General features: G+C 38.6%; 2 protein-coding genes across 2 annotated transcripts in view; one reads left to right on the plus strand and one right to left on the minus strand.

Annotated features, from left to right (window-relative positions):
- Positions 1–555: 555 nt before the first annotated feature.
- Positions 556–11759, plus strand: BNIP3 (BCL2 interacting protein 3). Its single transcript, XM_015812382.1, has 6 exons — positions 556–907; positions 4194–4371; positions 7712–7796; positions 8863–8969; positions 9083–9232; positions 10985–11759. Exons 1-6 carry the CDS (start codon positions 862–864, stop codon positions 11034–11036), a joined length of 618 nt encoding a protein of 205 aa, XP_015667868.1. The 5' UTR covers positions 556–861; the 3' UTR covers positions 11037–11759.
- A 3374-nt stretch (positions 11760–15133) lies between these two features.
- Positions 15134–18116, minus strand: part of PPP2R2D (protein phosphatase 2 regulatory subunit Bdelta) — a 44734-nt gene continuing 41751 nt past the window's right edge. The window contains exon 10 of the mRNA XM_015812383.1: positions 15134–17718. Coding sequence (XP_015667869.1) covers positions 17439–17718 — 280 coding nt within the window. The 3' untranslated portion in view covers positions 15134–17438. The remainder of the gene's footprint in view (positions 17719–18116) is intronic.

An 18116-nucleotide genomic window follows, 5' to 3' on the forward strand; every position in this document is an offset into this window, starting at 1 on the left:
CATCACGCAGCAAAAGATCTCGGATCAGGCCAACTCTGCTTCTTTTCCCTGTCAATCACCGCCTCCGCGAGGGGGAAGTGGGACCGCCGGTTCCCAAAGAGTTAATGTTCCCTGGGAGCCAAACGGATAAACAACTCTGGCGGGGACAGCACGAGAACAACAGCGCGCGGGGTAAAGATTGGAACACGAAGTCCTCAGCGCACCTAAAGTTTAACCAGAGCCGAGGCGGGATTCAAAGCCTTCGTCCAATCGAGAACGGCTACGCTACGCCCACCGACCAATCCCACCCGCTTTGCCAGCCGCTTCAGCCAATCCGCAGAAAGCAAGCAGAGCGGGCGGCGCTTCTTTGTTTAGATCCCGTAGCCTGAGTCAACCAAGTAACCAAATGACTTGGCGCGGGGTCGGAACAGGCTCGCCCTGGGGAAAGTCCCGCTGCTTTCTAGAGACCTGGATCCTTATCGCGGCTCGATCGGGTAGGTCAATCGATCCGAGCAACTGCTGATCACCGCGGCGGCCCAGGCGCTCGTCTCCTCCGCAGCCGCTAAAGCGGCTCCCGTTGGCTTCAGCGAAGCGGGAGGAGAGGGGGGCGTGCCGAAGATCGGTTCCGGCAGCCAATCGGGGCGTTCCGTTCCTTTTTGACGTCACAATCCCTAGAACCTGCAGCGGCGACAACAATAACAATACCAGGCGGGGATCGTTCCCCGGAGTCGAGCGGTCGGGGCGGGGGGCCTGACCGGAGCGAGCCGTGAAAACAGCGCGTCCGGCGGTAGCGCTTGCTACTGTCAGCGGAGTCGGAGAGGAGCAACCCAGCAAGCAATTCAGGAGGGAGCCCGAAATAGAAGCGCCTCTTTCCTGGCAGCGATGGCCTCGAGCGAGCCCTCGGGGCTGCAAGAAGAGAATCTGCAGGGTAAGAAGAGAACCTTCCCTCCTTTAAAACAAAGCAAACTGTAAAAAAAAAAAATAGAAAAGAAAACTTGGACTTTTTAAAATAATGGGTCTCTAATAGAAGGGCCTCTTAAGTTAAGACTTTTCTGGGCTGATCAGAAATAGACATCCTAGATCATCTTGTTTTGAAGCCCGCCCCCCCCCCCCGGCCTGTGATTAGTACAGGTAGTCCTCGACTTACAACAGTTCATTTAGTGATGGTTCAAAGTTACAACGGTGCTGTCAAAAGTGACTTAATGACCGTTTTTTCACACTTACGACCTTTGAGGCATCCCCAAATTCAGAGGCTTGGTAATTGGCTCATACTTATGACCGTTGCTGGGTTCCAAAGTCATGGGATCACGTTTTGACGACCAAAGTCAATGAGGAAGCCAGTTTCACTTAACAATTGGGTTACTGACTTAATAACTACAGTGATTCACTTAACAACTGGGGCAAGGAAGGTCGTAAAATGGGGCAAAACTCACTTAAATGTCTCACTTGGCAACAGAAATTTTGGGCTCGATTGTGCTTGTAAGTCAAGGGCTGCTTGTATTAATATTCCCTCTAGTAATTAGAATTCCCTTAGAATGTTTCTTGAGGGCAGGAGAAACAAAGGATGGGGAAATACCAAATGGCCTGGGGTTACCTTTGCATTATTCAGGGTTTCCTCTGTTTCTTGGGGCTATGAAACTCTAGATTTTTCTCTATTTCGGATTTTTTCTTGCATTGAGTTGGTTTTTACCTTGGCAGGCTCAGAACCAGCAAGGGAGAATGCCTTTAAAATAGCCTGTGTTTATTGGAAAGGGAAAACAGGCAGATCTGTGGTTGTAACTTAGTGGCTATGTTCTCTTGGCTGTGCTATAGTACCCTTGCCTATGTGATTCAACCGTTTACTAATAGCTTTTATGGTTGTAAATAATTGGCCTTGGAACTTATTGACACATCATGCTGGTTCAGAGCTGACATCATGGGATTTATAGTCCCATGTAGAAAAACTTGGAAGTAGATTGCAACATAAAAGGGACTTTTCCCATTTTTAGATTATGTTTGTAATCAAACAGTATTAGAGGTTATCTTCTCCTGTGGTTTGGTCACATAATGTGCCAAAGGAAAAGTGAGCACAGAATTATTGTTTTGATTTTTTCTTGTTCTTGAAGTGTCAGTATTTTGTTCAACCTGAGAGAAATTCAGTAAACATTTCCTTGATCTTTCCAAATATTTGATGTTGCTTATTTTCAGTTGACACAAATACTTCCTTGGGAATCCTTCTAATTGAATGAATTTGGTTGAAACTTTTGAATAGACAGGTATGATTTGTTGGTTGGTTCATATATATTTCACAGGAAGGATACCTCATCCCTATATATGCACTCTAGATACCCTTCCTTCCCACTCCTCAGCCACCAAAAGAAATTTAAATGTATCTTTGCTACTGGACAGTTAGGACCATAGAAGCAAATGTATATTCTCCAGAGAAAACTTAAATGGAGACTAAATTAATTATACATACAGAGTTTACATAAGATGTAAAATCTAGTACTTTTTGCACCACTTTGCATATTTTATATTTTGTGAAGTATGTAGTTTTACTTTTTAGCCTTGTTTTTTCAGTGTACAGAGTAGATAAGGCATGAATCTGGCTTTTAAGGATTATCTCTTTTTTAATGAATGCTCTTATACAAAGAGCATATGTTATCCTCTTTTCCAATTTCCTTATTCCATGTTAACTGGATATACTTGGCTTCCATTCTCCTCTCTTGCAGTTTTTGTTAGCTAATTCCTCATAAGACTCCCCAAAATAGGCTGGAGAGAAATCCATCAACTGTGGCTTTTCTCAAAATGAAATTATGCCGGTGAAAAGCATTTGTTCGTTAATTTGCAGCCTGCCACATTCAGATCAAAGTTCTGGAGAGCTTTTATTTGCCTAAGCCTTGTGAGCAAGAGCTACTATAGCTTTTTATAATGTCAGTTTAGTTTTGTGAGGGCATGTTTCACAAGGCTTAGACTGTTTATTTTTCCGGTTGGTCTAGGGAAGAATTTTTTGGGGGGTAACATTCTGAAGTAATTAAATGGAATATGTTGGGGTGGATGCAATTTATATCTTAAGATCTGATAACAAAGATGCTCCATATTGTCTATTTCCTGTCAACAGATTGCCCCTTCTCCTTTCTTTCTGCCCGTTTGACTTCCTGTTTTCGCCTTCTGTTCCTCAGTATCCTGAGAATTATAATCCATAAAAGTAGGCCAATGAACAGAATGATAAAATACACAGTTGGGACAGAAAGCTGTCCATTAAAAAAAAAAAAGGAAGACAGACGTTTGGATATAGGAATGTTTTCTGGTAATTCAGTTCTCTTATGCCATTTCATTATAGTTCCATAAAGCCTATTTTCTAGCACGATGTCACTCCACTAAAGTTAGCTTCTTCTCATTTAAATCATGTGGATTCCAGTTGGTTATGTTTCCAGCAATTAAAGACTGGCCTGTTTCCTACAATCTTTTCTGCTATAGTGGTATAGCTAATTACTGCCCACAGTGATAATGTTATTGTTACAAGTTTTTATCTGTGGACTGCATCATGTTTTCTTTTAAAATGCATAAACATTTTAAGTAAACTTGAAAGATTAAAAACTAGAACGGTTGCATCTTGGAAAATAAGCTTGCTGTACATTAAAATGAGCACCTGTTTATTCTGCAGGGTTATATAGTTTGATCTTCTGATTAAGGGACCAGGCTAGAAACCAGGAGATTCTGAGTTCTAATCCCACATGAAAGCCAGCTGAGTGACCTTGGACCAGACAGTGACTCTCAACCCAACTCACCTCACAGGGTTTTTGTTGTGGGGAAAATAGAGGGAAAGACCATTGGATATGTTCACCCCCTTTGAGTTATTTATAAAAGTAATCAAGCAGGTTAAAAAACCTTTTTAAAAAGCCTTTTATACCATATAGCCATTAGATTGCTTGTATAGTAAATATAGAAGCACAGCTTTTGTCCTGAGCAATACAGCAGGTCACAAGATAGAGACAAAATGCTTATGGGCTGCTGGCAGGCCGGGGGGTGGGGGGGACACCATAACACCATTGCCATTGCAACAGGGTTTTATTATTAACAGGCAATAAGCTGGGTATTCTTTGTACCTTCTAAAAATACAAGCAAAGGAGACCGTGAAGTCAGATGTGAAGTAGAATGTCAACAAATGTTAAGTGCTGGATTTCCTAATAAATCCTTGTGGTTTTTGTTCTTTCTAAATTTTTGCCAAGCAGGTTCCTGGGTAGAACTGCACTTTAGCAGCAATGGGAACGGTAACAGTGGCCAGCCAGCCGACCAGGAACAAGTTCCTGCTTCAGTTTCTATTTATAATGGTGACATGGAGAAAATTCTTCTAGATGCCCAGCATGAGTCTGGAAGAAGTAGCTCGCGAGAGAGCTCACACTGCGACAGGTATTCTGACATTAAGGCAGCACAGGCTGCTTCCGATGCATTTCTTCTTTATTTCAGCTGAATGTGCAGATAGTCCTGGACTAACGACCACAATTGAGCTATGATGCAGTTGCCCTGCATCTGAATTTTAGTCCTGTGACTGTGGGGATGTCATGAGTGTGAAAAACGATCATAAGTCACTTTTTTCAGTGCCCTTGTAACTTTGAACAGTCACTAAATGAACTGTTGTAAGTTGAGGACTACTTGTACCTACAAAAGAGCCTTCTGGCTGACTTTCAGATATTTCAACTCTGTTTTTACCAGCCATAGGCAATGCTTCTCCATGGGTGTTATCAAGGATAATGGGAGTTGTAGTCTAAAAAATGGAAAGGGACCAGGCTGGGGAAGGTGAATGTTACGCTTGGCCTCTTTAGATTCTTGAAAGCAGTGGAGCCTAATTTAAGCAAGGCTAACCTAAATTTTGTTTTGTCTTGTCTGGGTGAAAGTGTTCTAAATAGTTATATTGCAAGTCTCATCCGGATGATGCAATTGTCCCCTGGCCTTGCATCTTCTGCACTTTCTCCTGATTGGAGACAAGGTCATCTTGCCCGCATGGTGTGATCCATTTTTTTCCCCAGTTCAGCTTTTTATTTAAACAAAACTGGAATCATCTATTAAATGAGACATTCCAAAGCTAACAAGAGGCATGGCTTGGGAGAACAAAGTGATCTTTCATAGTGAAACTAAGCAAATGTTAGATTAGGGCTGTATGCCACTTTGGGACCAGCTCCAGACCTGATTAACTTGGAGATGTTGTTGGTTTTTGAGAAAAACTTGGGAAAGCTGCTTTGGGGGAAACCTGTGCTTTGAATTGTTGTACCTCGCAGGCCTTGTGAGTGGGCTGTTTTTCCATTCATAGGAATTCTAGTTTTGCTCCTTTTCCTGAGGTCCTACCAGTTTTTACTCGCATCTGTTCCCCCATTAGAGAGATTCAGCCTTATGTTCCTAGAACGTCTGTCTTCCTGTACAAATTGGCTAGAACTTATCTGCCTTCTTCCCAGTCCAGCCCACAGCAACATGTAACTATGGCCATAATTATTGGGGGAAATGCCAAGTTGCAAAACTGTCCTTATGGTTCCATTTTGCCTTCACAACTGCTAGGGAATGTTAACTATAACAGAAGAAGGATGATACAATGGTTAAGAAGCCTTTAGAGATTTCCTGTACTTTTCTTTACAATCCATTTCCCTTAATAGAGCTCTCCATCATAGCAACTTTTCAAATTTATTTGGCAGATACACAGAAATACATGTAGTTGGAAATGCCAACAGGATGGGCGTCCTTGCAATTTTATTTCCGTTTTGTATGGAGAATGCTAGGGTTTTGTTTTGTTACAGGCAGTTCTCGTTTAGCGACTACCTTGTACAACCACCATTCAATAATGACGGTGATGAAACTTTGTGGCCAATCCTCACATTTATGACCTTTGCAGCTCCACAAAACAAAAGAAAATAGAAGTAAGATCATAAACGTAGTCATGTTAGCGGCTGGTTTTCATTTAACGATTGAATTGCTGGTACCAATTTTGGTTGCTGAATGAGACTTACCTGTACTCCATCATCAGGAATGGGGATAGTGGGACCATAGCTGGGAGAATGGATGTTGAGGGATTATAATTCTTTATAATCTGTCATTGGTCACCTGAGGGAAAGAGATGGAGGCTGATTGGCATATAATATTTTCATTGTTCTAAGATTCAGTAGAAGATGATTGCAATCCATTGTATGTTGCTTGGTGAATGATTGAAAGGTTAGAGCAGGTATGTCAAATTTGCGACATCACGTAATGTTGCGTGACGTATCACAACTTTTTCCCCATTGCCGGCAATGGGGTGGGTGCGGTTTCGGCATGACGCATCCGGCCCACGGACTGGCAGTTTGACAGGCCTGGGTTAGAGAGACTAGAGTTATGGCAGGATCCTCATTTAGTACTTAGAGAGTAAGGTGAAAGATGGGAAGTAGCATTATACCATTGGCTAAAGGTGTAGTCTTTGAAATATTTATCCATTGACTTTGTCCTGAAACCTAGCCAGCTACATTTTCCTAGGCCAATGTTTCGGAATCTCAGCAACTGTAAGATGTGTGAATTTCAAACATGGTGGCTGAGGAATTCTGGAATTTGAAGCCCACGCATCTTAAAGTTGCTGAGGTTTAGAAACACTGCTTCAGGCTATTGGATTTTTTTTTTAAAATCCCAGTTGATTGTGGTAAGAATACTGGTACGGTGTTTCTTAATCATAGATTGCATTTCTTCCTTTCTCTGGAGTATCTAAATCCTGAAGACAGGGCCTGTCATTCATGAGTTATTTTGGGTGCCTTTTTGGTCACATAAAAATGCTTTAAATTAATTAACAGACAGAGGAAGCACAGATAAACAACCCTCTGCATTCCAAAGCTTGTGAGTAAAAGCATAGCTTATCACATAATCACTACATAGTGGTGATGTACCTGATCACTTATCTGGCATTGGACATGATACTTATCCATGGTTAATTGAACTATGGTTTACTTAAGTTCATTGAGTGCAGTGGGATTGCTCAACACCTGGAACCATAAAATAACCACAGGGATTGAATTTCCACATTGCATTAGGCCTAAAGGTGATTAGCTGGTTTGTGGTTCAGTGTGTTTTGCAAACACAGCCATGAAAAGATTGAGATATGCAGGATTAGAGAATTGGACCAGACTAAACTTAAGTGCCTCTTTATATATATATATGTTACATGTAAATTAAAATGCATTTCAGATCAAAACAGGATTATTTTGTAATGGGGCTGATAATCGTGAAGGGAAAATTTAAGCTTTTTCCATGTAGTTATTAGTGCTGATGACATTAGGAACTACCTACTCTTTATTGACACTATGAGGGATTCCAGGAACAATTAAATACTAATTATTTTTTTTGCATTTTGGATGACTTTGTTTGTGAAGGAAATAAACAAGTACTAAACAGCTTGTGGCATTTGCTCACTTAGACTCCCTTAACATAGGTTGGATCCACTAAAACATTTGGGAAGGAATTACTGCTTTTCCACAAAAGCAGAATTGCTATCCATTTACCTTAGGAAGATGTCCCTTCTTTTTTAAAACATTCTGTCCTTTTTTACCAAGGTGCTTCAGAATGCATAACATACGTTTTTCCTATTTCTTATCACAATAAAGAGGCAGGCTAGACTGCAAGATTCTAAGTAGCTTTGTGAACTTTACTGGGATTTGAAGTTAGCTTTCCATGGTCCTGATAAAACACAAAATCAGTAAGTCTTGTTCTTGGTTGGTTATTCTCACTTTTTTTCCCTCCAAAGTCCACCACGTTCCCAGACACCTCAGGATGTTCACAGAACTTCAGAAGTGGAGAGTCGTGCCAGCGGAGAAAAGAATAGTTCTCAGGTAAAGTCTTATCAGTTCATAAAGACACTCAAAGACTGAATTTTTGTGTGCGTGTGTATGGTGTTTTTCTTTAAGAGAATAAAATCCAATCTTCTGAGGAGATTGTATTTTCTGCAGAGCCTCATTTATAGCTGGGAAATGTTCTTTGTAGTTTTTTAGGAGACCCATTTCAGTTTTGGCACACAGTTTGGAAAATCACTGCATGAATGGCACAGTCATATTGGAAACTATCTAAACACTAATGCTACTTGAAGGAAAATGCAGCTGCTGGGGCTTTAATTGTTCCAAGCATGTAACTCCGGCTCAGTAAAATTTGTTTTCGATACTCTTGAGCTTCTCTGCAATATTTCTGTTGCTATCAGAGATCCAGTTAGCTAGCATGTAGGAAGCCATTTTTTCCCCCCTCTTTAACAAGGAACCTTTCATGCTGGAATTTTTTTTTCTATTTGTGGCTTCTCAGTTGTGATTAGTTTACCTTATTCAAACACCAGGGAATCTCTCTTGTCAAGATCCAGCCTCATCCAACCTCAGACTTGGCTGAGTTAGCTTGGCTTGATTTGGATATTATAGACCAATAGAGTATTGTTTGATTGTGAAACCTGGCTTCCAAATTCCTGATGAGTTAACATCAGATAGAAAATGTGAACTCATTGTATGGATGAGAGACAGTGCAGAGGGATAGTAGACAGCACCCAGCCCCTCTCTGTGTGAAATGGGCAGGGTAGATAGATGATAGATGGATGGATGGATGGACAGATAGATATATGGATGGATAGATGGATGGATAGATAGATGGTTGGATAGGCACTCTATTATGTATTTGTGGCTTCTCAAGCAGCATCTCTCCTGAGACATTGTGCCTCTTTAATACTTCCTCCACTCAACCTATGTACTTGGACTTGTATAACTACTATGAAACTCCAGGAAAAGCCACAACACCTTTAAGGAGCAAACAAATGGTATAGCGAGGTTGCTTACCCTGGATCCAAAGTCCCCTTGTCCACTTCCATACCTCTATTCTGAAAATGGACCCCATGTCACTTGATTGTACCTATCTTTCTTTTAGTCTGAAGAAGATTTTCTGGAAAGAAGGAAAGAAGTTGAACGGCTTCTGAAGAAAAATTCAGATTGGATGTGGGACTGGTCGAGTAGGCCTGAGAATATCCCCCCCAAGTTAGTGATCTTGATAATGAATCATGCCAATTTGTTTATTTCCGTTATTATAAATATATAAATGTGATCACAAACAATTATGGATGAAATGTTTTTGTCTTCTCATAAACCAGGGAATTTCTCTTTAAACACCCTAAGCGCACAGCTACACTCAGCATGAGAAACACAAGTGTGATGAAGAAGGGGGGCATATTTTCTGCAGAATTCTTGAAGATTTTCTTACCCTCTCTGCTGCTCTCCCATCTGCTTGCCATTGGATTAGGGTAAGGATTCATTTAGTTCATCTACGCTGACAGCCAGAACTCTAATGGGCTGCATCAACAAGGTGTCCTTACCATAATTAGGTCTTAATATATTTTTTCCTTATTTATGTAAACTTAATAAAATATTAAAAAAAAACAAGGTGTCCTTGACTCCTAATAATACTATCAGAGAGAGGGAGAGACCGCTGTTCACTAGTACAACACATTCCTTAGATGCAAAATGTGTGGTGTTCACTCCCTGATCACTCCAGGTCGGATTGAAAAAAATTCTGCCCAGAATCCTGGAAAGCTTGAGGCTGGGTTCACATATGTTGTAGTTTGGGAGCTCAGTCACTAACATTTCATAATTTACAGAGTGCACTGAAAGAGAGGAATCCAGTTTAGGCCATTGGTGGTCATCCAGATGTTGCTGAAATGCAACTTCAAGCATCCACAGGAAGCCAAGTTAATGATGAAGGATGCTGGGAATCGTCCTCAATATCTGAATGGCATCAGGTGCCTGCTTCTGAGAAGACCACATATTGGTCTTATAATTTTGTAGCATATGGACTTCTAGTTTATTTATTTTTTTTAATAAAAACACCCTGCTTTTACAAATGTTAATGTTCAGAAAATATTTAGCTGACAGGTTATTTGTACCCTATTTTGCTTATGTAGTCCATATGTACACATAGTCCTAAAAACCTAACTACATTATAGCTTCAAGTGTGGTGAGAATCCACTTGGAGTCTTCCTAGTGACTCCTCTCGGATATCAATCACATCATTTGCTGCATTGTACAACCTCACAAGTATGCCTGCTGCTGTTTATAAGACCAATCATTGGGATTTTTTCCCCAAGTTATACAATGTTGTAGTTTTGCAAACAGGTCAAAAGTGGTTATTACTCACAAATTCACAGGTTTATGAAACAATCTAATTCATTTGTTCATAATTAAACTACAGGTTTATGGAATGAGCATAGAAGTGAATGTGAAATCAGTGGAAAACATGTTTCAGTACAGGTAATCCTAGACTTACATCTATAATTGAACTTGGAATTGTAGTTGTAAGTCATGCTGGTCGCTAAGTGGGTCACCATGTGACCATGCCCAATTTTATGATCTTTTTTTTTGTTGCGATTGTTAAACAAACATCACAGTTGGTAACAAATGCAGTGGTCGTTAAGCAAATGTGGCAGTCGGTAAGCAAATCCATTGTAGCCAAGGGAATATTTTTTGCTGAAAACCGAAAGAAATACTGGTTTCTGGCAAAAACCATAAATTGCAGTGATGTGACCACGAGGCACTGCAGATAGCTGTAAATGCAGGCATGGTGTCAAGCATCCAAAATGCGATCATGTGATTACGGGGGGGAGGGGGGGAGGCAGCCATCAGAACTTGGAAACCGAGTCATGTATACCTTTGGGGGGGGGGCAGCTCTGTCATACTTTTGAATAATCACTAAGTGATTGATCCTATATCACCTGAACTGCTATGAATTTTTGTATTATGCTTCTAGTATATGTGAAGAAGGATTTTGAAAAATTACATTTGAAAATAAAATCTAGAATCTGGGGATTCTGCCTGAACAATTCTAAGAGTTGAAGTCCACACATCTTAAAGCTACCAAAGTTGAAAAACACCGATCTAGCCCATCTTTGAGTGATTTGTGTCTATAACTGTACCAATCAGGCTGAGAAAAGAGGTGAGATTGAAAATGCAACTCCAGTTCAACTTCAGCAGAATTCTTACTGGTTGTTTTTGTGTTTCAGGATTTATATTGGAAAACGGTTGACAATCACAGCTTCCAGCAGCTCCTTGTAAAAAAGAAATGAATTCATCTCTTTTGCACATCATGACAAAATTCATCCAGACATATAAAGTAGTGGAACAGAACGGAAGAAACTTCCAAATGTATAATCATAATATGGCGATGTATGTTTTATTGTGTAAAGGCCTCTTGCAAAAAGAAAGGAAGAAAACCCAACTGCCCAACTGCTTCTATATGTAAATTCCTATTTGCACGGTTTAATATAGTGTAGCTTAGATCAGGAGTGGGGAACCAGAACTACAACTTCCAGCAAGCTCCAACTTTGGGCCAGTAACAAAGGATATTGGGAGATGTTGTTCAGCATGTGCAATGGCCCACATTTCATTATCCCTGCTTGAAGATTTTTCTTTGTTGCTATTATTGCAAGAACGAACACTGTAGCAGGAAAAAAAAATTCACTGTTGACATTGGGGAAGGAATTAATATACAATTTGTTTTTGTGTAGTTGTGAAAAGACTCGTAATGATTAGTTGTGAAAAAGACACAACTGTAATTTCAAAAAAAGAAAGTCACGGTCAACAAAAGTCAAATGGCTTTACATTTATTAAGAGTACAGTTTTACTACTTGAGATGAAATGAATTAGTGACATGATTTGAAATGTAAACATGAATCAGTGTAGAGTGTTTTGGTATGTGTAAGTCTTAATATGGCATCTTTTCTTTATGTTTCCAATGAAAGTTTGTATGCAGCTGTTGGGACAATGATTTAATAATAAATAATCTGATTTTTCTCAAAGTCAGCCAAAATTTGTGTGGTCAGAAAACTTTTAAGAAGGAAAGCCCTGAGGAATTTCTTCCAAGAAGTTCATTGTGGGAAAATAACATTAGCCAGTACCTTTTCCCCTCTTGGCTGATAAACAGAAATCTCTCATCTCTGATTTGCAAGGCATTGCTTTATGTCCTAAATCATCACCAATGAGTCATAGTGGGGTAGCTGGATCTGCCTTTTTAATCACAAATGCTGCAGCTGTTAACCACTGGTCTGGTCTATGTGAATACATAGGAATTTACTCATGGTGAATGATGGCAGTTACCGAAGAAATATCCATTTGTCAGGTGCTGCTTTGCTGTCTACCTTTTCCATGTTGGTTTCCTTCTTTCTGCTGTAGATGCACAAGGAGCTGGAAATAGAAACTATGGCTTTTCCTCTCCTGCACATTGCTGTTTTTATTCTAGATATGCAAATAGGCCAGATCATTGCTATGTAGAATGGAAACACAATGAGTATAATGACAAGGCACAGTTGTGATGTTATCCACACATTCTTTCCATGCTGACCCACAGTATTTGGCAGAAGTTAAGGAAGGTTTGTTCCTTGTCGGAAAAATGTCATGATTTCCATGTTCTATTCTTAAGGAGGGTTTGCAGAATATGAGTGGTGGCGTGGGCCATCCAGGCTTCCCCACTCCTTGCAGGCTACAAAGGTTGGGGACTAAATATACAGGGCTGATGCTAGATTCTCAACATGTTTCAATAACCCCTAAAAGAAAATGATATTTTAAGAGAGGATATCCTTATGCTGAAAGCTATGAGCACAGGCCACAATTAAAGCTGCAAGCTCAGCACTGAGCTGACATTGTTTTAAGGCAGGGGTGTCAAACTCCTGGCCCGTGGGCCAGATGCGTCATGCCGAAACCGCGCCCACCCCATTAAGTTGCGATACGTCGCAACACATCATGTGACGATGCAAGTTTGACACCCCTGTTTTAAGACCTCTCATATATTTTAGCTGCCTGGCATCTAATCTAGTAAGACTTGAGATTTACTTGTAAGTAAACAAAAACAATGCATTGTAGCCTCTGTTATTTTTGTATAAAGGTCTTATTGTTCATCAGTTACAATAAAGGATGAGAATTTGTTTAGGATTTAACATGATGTATAAACCAAACAATACAACTTGTTCAATAAAGTGTCATGTAAAAAAAATATGCCTTAGCTTTATATGTGAAGGCAGCCTCTGGGTTACAGCATGCATAGCATTGCAAAAAGGCTGGATTGATTATGTATTTCCATAGCTATGCTCTCCAGAGGGCTTAATTTAAACCTTCCTGTAGCAAAGTGTGGGAAGGGGTAGAATATCAGTTAAAAAATCAAGATGCAGCTGCACCCATGAAAATAAAGTCCCAACCCTTTTACATGCACTGGCTTAGGAAAGTGGGATTTCAATCATGCAATGTCAGCTAAAGGACCTTCTAATTAAAGTTTGTTTTGCTCCTCTAGGGAGGGGGGAAGGGGCACAGGATGCCTGGAAGGGGCATGATTTCATGAAAGGTTCAAATATTTCATGGAATCCTGCGAAGACTACCTACTTACAGTACTAGAAATGTAATTGGATACATTTATTTCATATAACTGGACCTGAACTACTGTGGTTTGGGAAGAGTAACTTAGGATCACCTGGTCTCTACCTATGTTGCATTTTTATAGTATCAGTGTAGAAAAATTTTCTTACACTAATTTTGATTTTATTTGGCATGTGACTTATTTTATGCTGGAGTTAGAACTGGAATTAATAATTGATACTGTGCCCCAGATCATCCTATTGCAATATTTCTCAACTTTGGCAAATGTGTGTACTACAATTTCCAGAATGCCCCAGCCAGCATCAGCATGGCTGGCTGGAGAATTCTGAGAAGCGAAGTCCACATATCTTTCACAAGCTTGCATCATTTGGAGTAATGCTATTTGATCAACTAACCTGGCTTTATTTCACTGTTAATATAGTTGCTATAATTTATACAGGTGTAGGCACAACAGGTTTTATAAGGTTTGTCTTGAACAGATGTATTTACTTCAATGGAAAAGACACATAGGCTCAAATAGATAGCAGCTGTGTAGATGGGTTGACTTAATGGGTTCAGAGACCAGTTGGAGTTTTTTCCCCAGACATAGTAGAGACCATTATCTTGGTCATTGCAAATTAAACATACTGTCATCTGAAGAGGGAAACTTGGTTCTTTTAATTTTCATTTACTGGAAGCTATCTGGGGATTTGTCTTGATCTAGTAAGCTAGCCAATATTGAAGTATTCAAAACTTGCTTGTTTTTCAATTAGCTACTGTGTGATCACATTTGTACTGCCGATTTCACTTTTTTAAAAATGAGTCAAAGTGTGTACAATACTTGTATGACAATGTCACTACTGGCTATCGTGTCAGATAAATGGTGAGCATATAAAATGGTTATTTTCCAGCTTTTTATCAAATCAGTAAGCTGTGAAATAGTGTGTCAAATGTCCATTTTTTTGCTGCTACTGTGCTAAAGCAATAAAGGGAGTGAGTAAACTTGTATGCTGCTTTTTAATTCCATAGTGCGGTAGTGTATGATAAACACAAATAAATGTTATTCTGGGGTTATTTTCAAATGCCCTCTTTGGAAATTGAAGTGAGATGTGCCCCCTTAGAAAATAAAGGGCTGAAACATAAGCAAACAAATATATCAATTTAGAATTTTTAGAGCAATTTTTTAGTGAACTCATGATTGCCTGACAAGAACTTGCCCAGTGTCAAAATAGTCAACAGTTAGCTGCAGCCAGTAATGAAACCCTCTAAAGCACGGGTGTCAAACTTGCAACATCATGTGACATGACGTATCGTGACTTTTTTCTGTTGCCCGCAAGGGTGGGCGTGGTTTTGGCGTGACGGATCTGGCCCGTGGGCCGGCAGTTTGACACCCCTGCTTTAAAGAAACAAAGATGCTTATTGCATCTCTCACCAGATGCCTTTTACCTTATTTTTTTCTAGTAAGCTGAGTACACGATTTTTCACTCTTAACATCTATAGCCCTGTACAGTTTTATTTGTATTTATTTATTAAATATATATACCACTTATCTCATTGAAAAGGTGATTCTGGAGTTAATGGTAACAGTATGGTATTTTGCTTTATAGAGTATCCAATTCCTTATTTAATTTCTGGGAACATAAATTGAAACTTACGAGGTGAAGCAATTACGAAGCAGGGCTCTCCCTCCATAGGCTATGAATACTCATGAGCACAAAATGTGCCATAAATAATGAAGAGCCAGATAGTTAAAATTAATCTAATCAGACATGGAAAAGTCAGCAATACCTGCTCAGTTTTATGCACAATGTGAAAAAAGACATTTCTTTAAGAAAATGGGGATGATTGTAATACAATAATAAATGCTTAATTTTCATCCACTGAACTCCTTAAATACTGGTATCTATAGAAGAAATTGATGGAGCCATTCAGATTGAAAAATATTAACATCTCTGAATTTTTGATTTGCTAATTAACACAGGAAACAAACAATGTCAACCTTGTAAATGAATGATCTTTGGTAGGATGGAATACATTTCAGATGCATAATCAGTTAAACATGTAAACATGTTAAAAGTAAGATTTAAAATCAAAAGTACAAGAGGAAAAAGTAGACCCTTTGTATTTCTTCCATGCAAAATACAAATGAGAACCAGATCTAGTAAGAATCAAATTAACTTATTCTTGACTGCTACCTGCTATCAACTAGCACAATACTGCACAATGAATATTAAATATATATATTTCAAAGGCATTTAATGCAAATTTAGAAACAAAAAAAACATTGAAAAAGTTTAAAAGTACACAGTATAAATTCAGGTAAACATTTAAAATTTATTAAACTTTTTGATCAAAATAATAGAACAATTATATACAAACCCATTGTATTTGTTTTGCAGGAAGGCAGGGAGGGAACAAAGTCAATCTAATGGTTAAATGACCTATTGGTTCCACATTTCAAGATTTGCAAATAGTGTCACAACTGATATACAATATACGATTTTTATTTTTAGATCCACCAAATTGGTGTTAGATTCTGAGGACGAGTGGCACTCCATGAACATCGACAGGATAGAATCAAAGACACATTCCTCTTGCATACTCATACTTTTAATAATCATATTAAACCTTCATTTAATTTAGAGCATGAACAAATCACCCTATCTTTTCTTCAGGAAGCTTAAAGGGCCTGAATTTTAAGGGGGATTCCATAGGCACTTTCAGCAGTAAGTATACAGAAAGTGGAAGATACTTTATCAAAATTGTGCCCATTGCTATTTGTTTTAGGTTTACTCCCAGATATGTTTACAGTGAAATACCAGGAGTTATTCCTACTTCTAAGAAAAAAATATCATAAAAGTGATGTATTTTTCTTTGCCCCCATTCCTAGTGGAAACATAGCATTCTATAATTACATTTCCACATCAGCCTTAAGACAACCAGATTCCCTGGTGTCACAAGCCCAGATTAAGAGTTGAAATATATCTAAATGTGCTCCTGTTTGGCATAATTAACTTTAATAACATACAAGGTTGAGCTTCAGGGGCAATATGCTTGCATCTGCTTATGCCTAGTTTAGTATTTAAAAAAATATTTTCTTGAAAACAAAGAACTAAGGATAAAAAAATGTAATGCACATTAATGTATGCACATTAACATTAATTGTAAATCATATTTACTATTAACCAAAACAATGATTATTGAAGGTTCTGATATACATGGCCCATTGTGTTTAAGGCTGCATGTAAGTAAACAGGCTGTTTTTCACATCACCTCTTTTGTGCATACCGTATATTTTCTTTTAAACATAGAAAAACAATACAAACTAGGGTAAAGACAACTGGATACAAATTTCAATTTAGAGTTTGAAGCAGTAGGACAACATCCAACACTGCTCATTTTGTATAATAAATATTTTTTTGGGACAAACTATTTTCAAATCTTTCCATCAGGTATCTTGCACAATCTCAATACATGCAATAAAAAAGACTGAATACATACTTTCAGATTTAAAAACACTTTTTTTATAGTTTGTTATTTTTATTAAGTGGTTTACACCAGAAGGTGTGGTTATAGATACAGTTGGTGAGTAAATATACATGAAAAACCTGTCTACACACCCGACTCTAGACTTGCCTATATGCTCAAAGGTAGAAACACCTAAAGCTTAGATGAAGGCCAGAGAAAGAATGTTTACAGGCGTAAAGCACAAATATATGTTCTGAAAGGCCCAAATATTACAGCAGATAAAGAGCATGTGAGATAAAAATTACATTTTTATGACAATTTGTTTCTTGGGTGTTAAGATTTTTGGTCTATCAACTGGAAAGGAAGGCTCAGACTTAAATAAATACATTTTTTAATATTGACTTTTATTAAGTATTGTCCATCAATTCTGCTTCCAGTGGGCTTTCCTTGTTTACAAAAATCAATTCCATGTTCCCCCCTCACTGAAGGCAGAAATACACCACGAACTCAAGTCCAGGCCAGTTTCTCTCCTTTGCTTATAAAGGGAAATAAGTGCATCAATGTTCTTTACAAGGCCATCTCTGACAGATAAACAACAGAGCTTAACTATTCAAGACGACAACTCTGTCCTCAAATAAGCCGTCTTTAATTAATTTTGTCTTGGAATATATACAAGTTATTGGTTGCAGCTACAGCAATGATGTTCTCCACAGGGTGCCACGCTGTATGGAGGATCTTCTTATTGAAGTCTAGACTGTCAACACTTATTTCATCTTTCTTTCTTTTGCCACCTGTACACACTTTCCGGGGTTTTAAGATGGCTCGAGGTTTGCTACTTTCTCTGGATGCCTCTAATGTAATATCTCGCCGTGTGTTCCGATCAAACATCCTAAAGAAGTTGTTATAGGAGCCAGTCATAATGGCACTGTATGAAAGAAAGAACAATGTTTTTATTCATTTCATCTGGATGAAAATAATTGCTATAAATGTCCACCTAAATAATCACCCAATTTCCCTCTCTTTGCTGTTCACTAGTCAGCTAACAGAGCTACAGGACTGACACTTATTTTATCCAATTTTTAAATAAGAACATTTTTTTTAAAAAAAATATATACATACATAATTAAATGAACTCTTTAAAGAAATTGTTAAAGCAATTACAAAAGAGAATTGCAAAAAATACAAGCTAAGAGAAAATAATATAGCTACCTTTTATTTCATACTTATCAATAGTCACTAATTTGCTAATGAATATACTATAATAATATGATCAGTAAAATTTTTATTATAGAATATCACAAAATCCAGGTGCGACAATGAAAA

Source organism: Protobothrops mucrosquamatus, unplaced genomic scaffold (genome assembly GCF_001527695.2).
Source record: "Protobothrops mucrosquamatus isolate PMUCROS unplaced genomic scaffold, P.Mucros_1.0 scaffold80, whole genome shotgun sequence".
NCBI lineage: Eukaryota > Metazoa > Chordata > Lepidosauria > Squamata > Viperidae > Protobothrops > Protobothrops mucrosquamatus.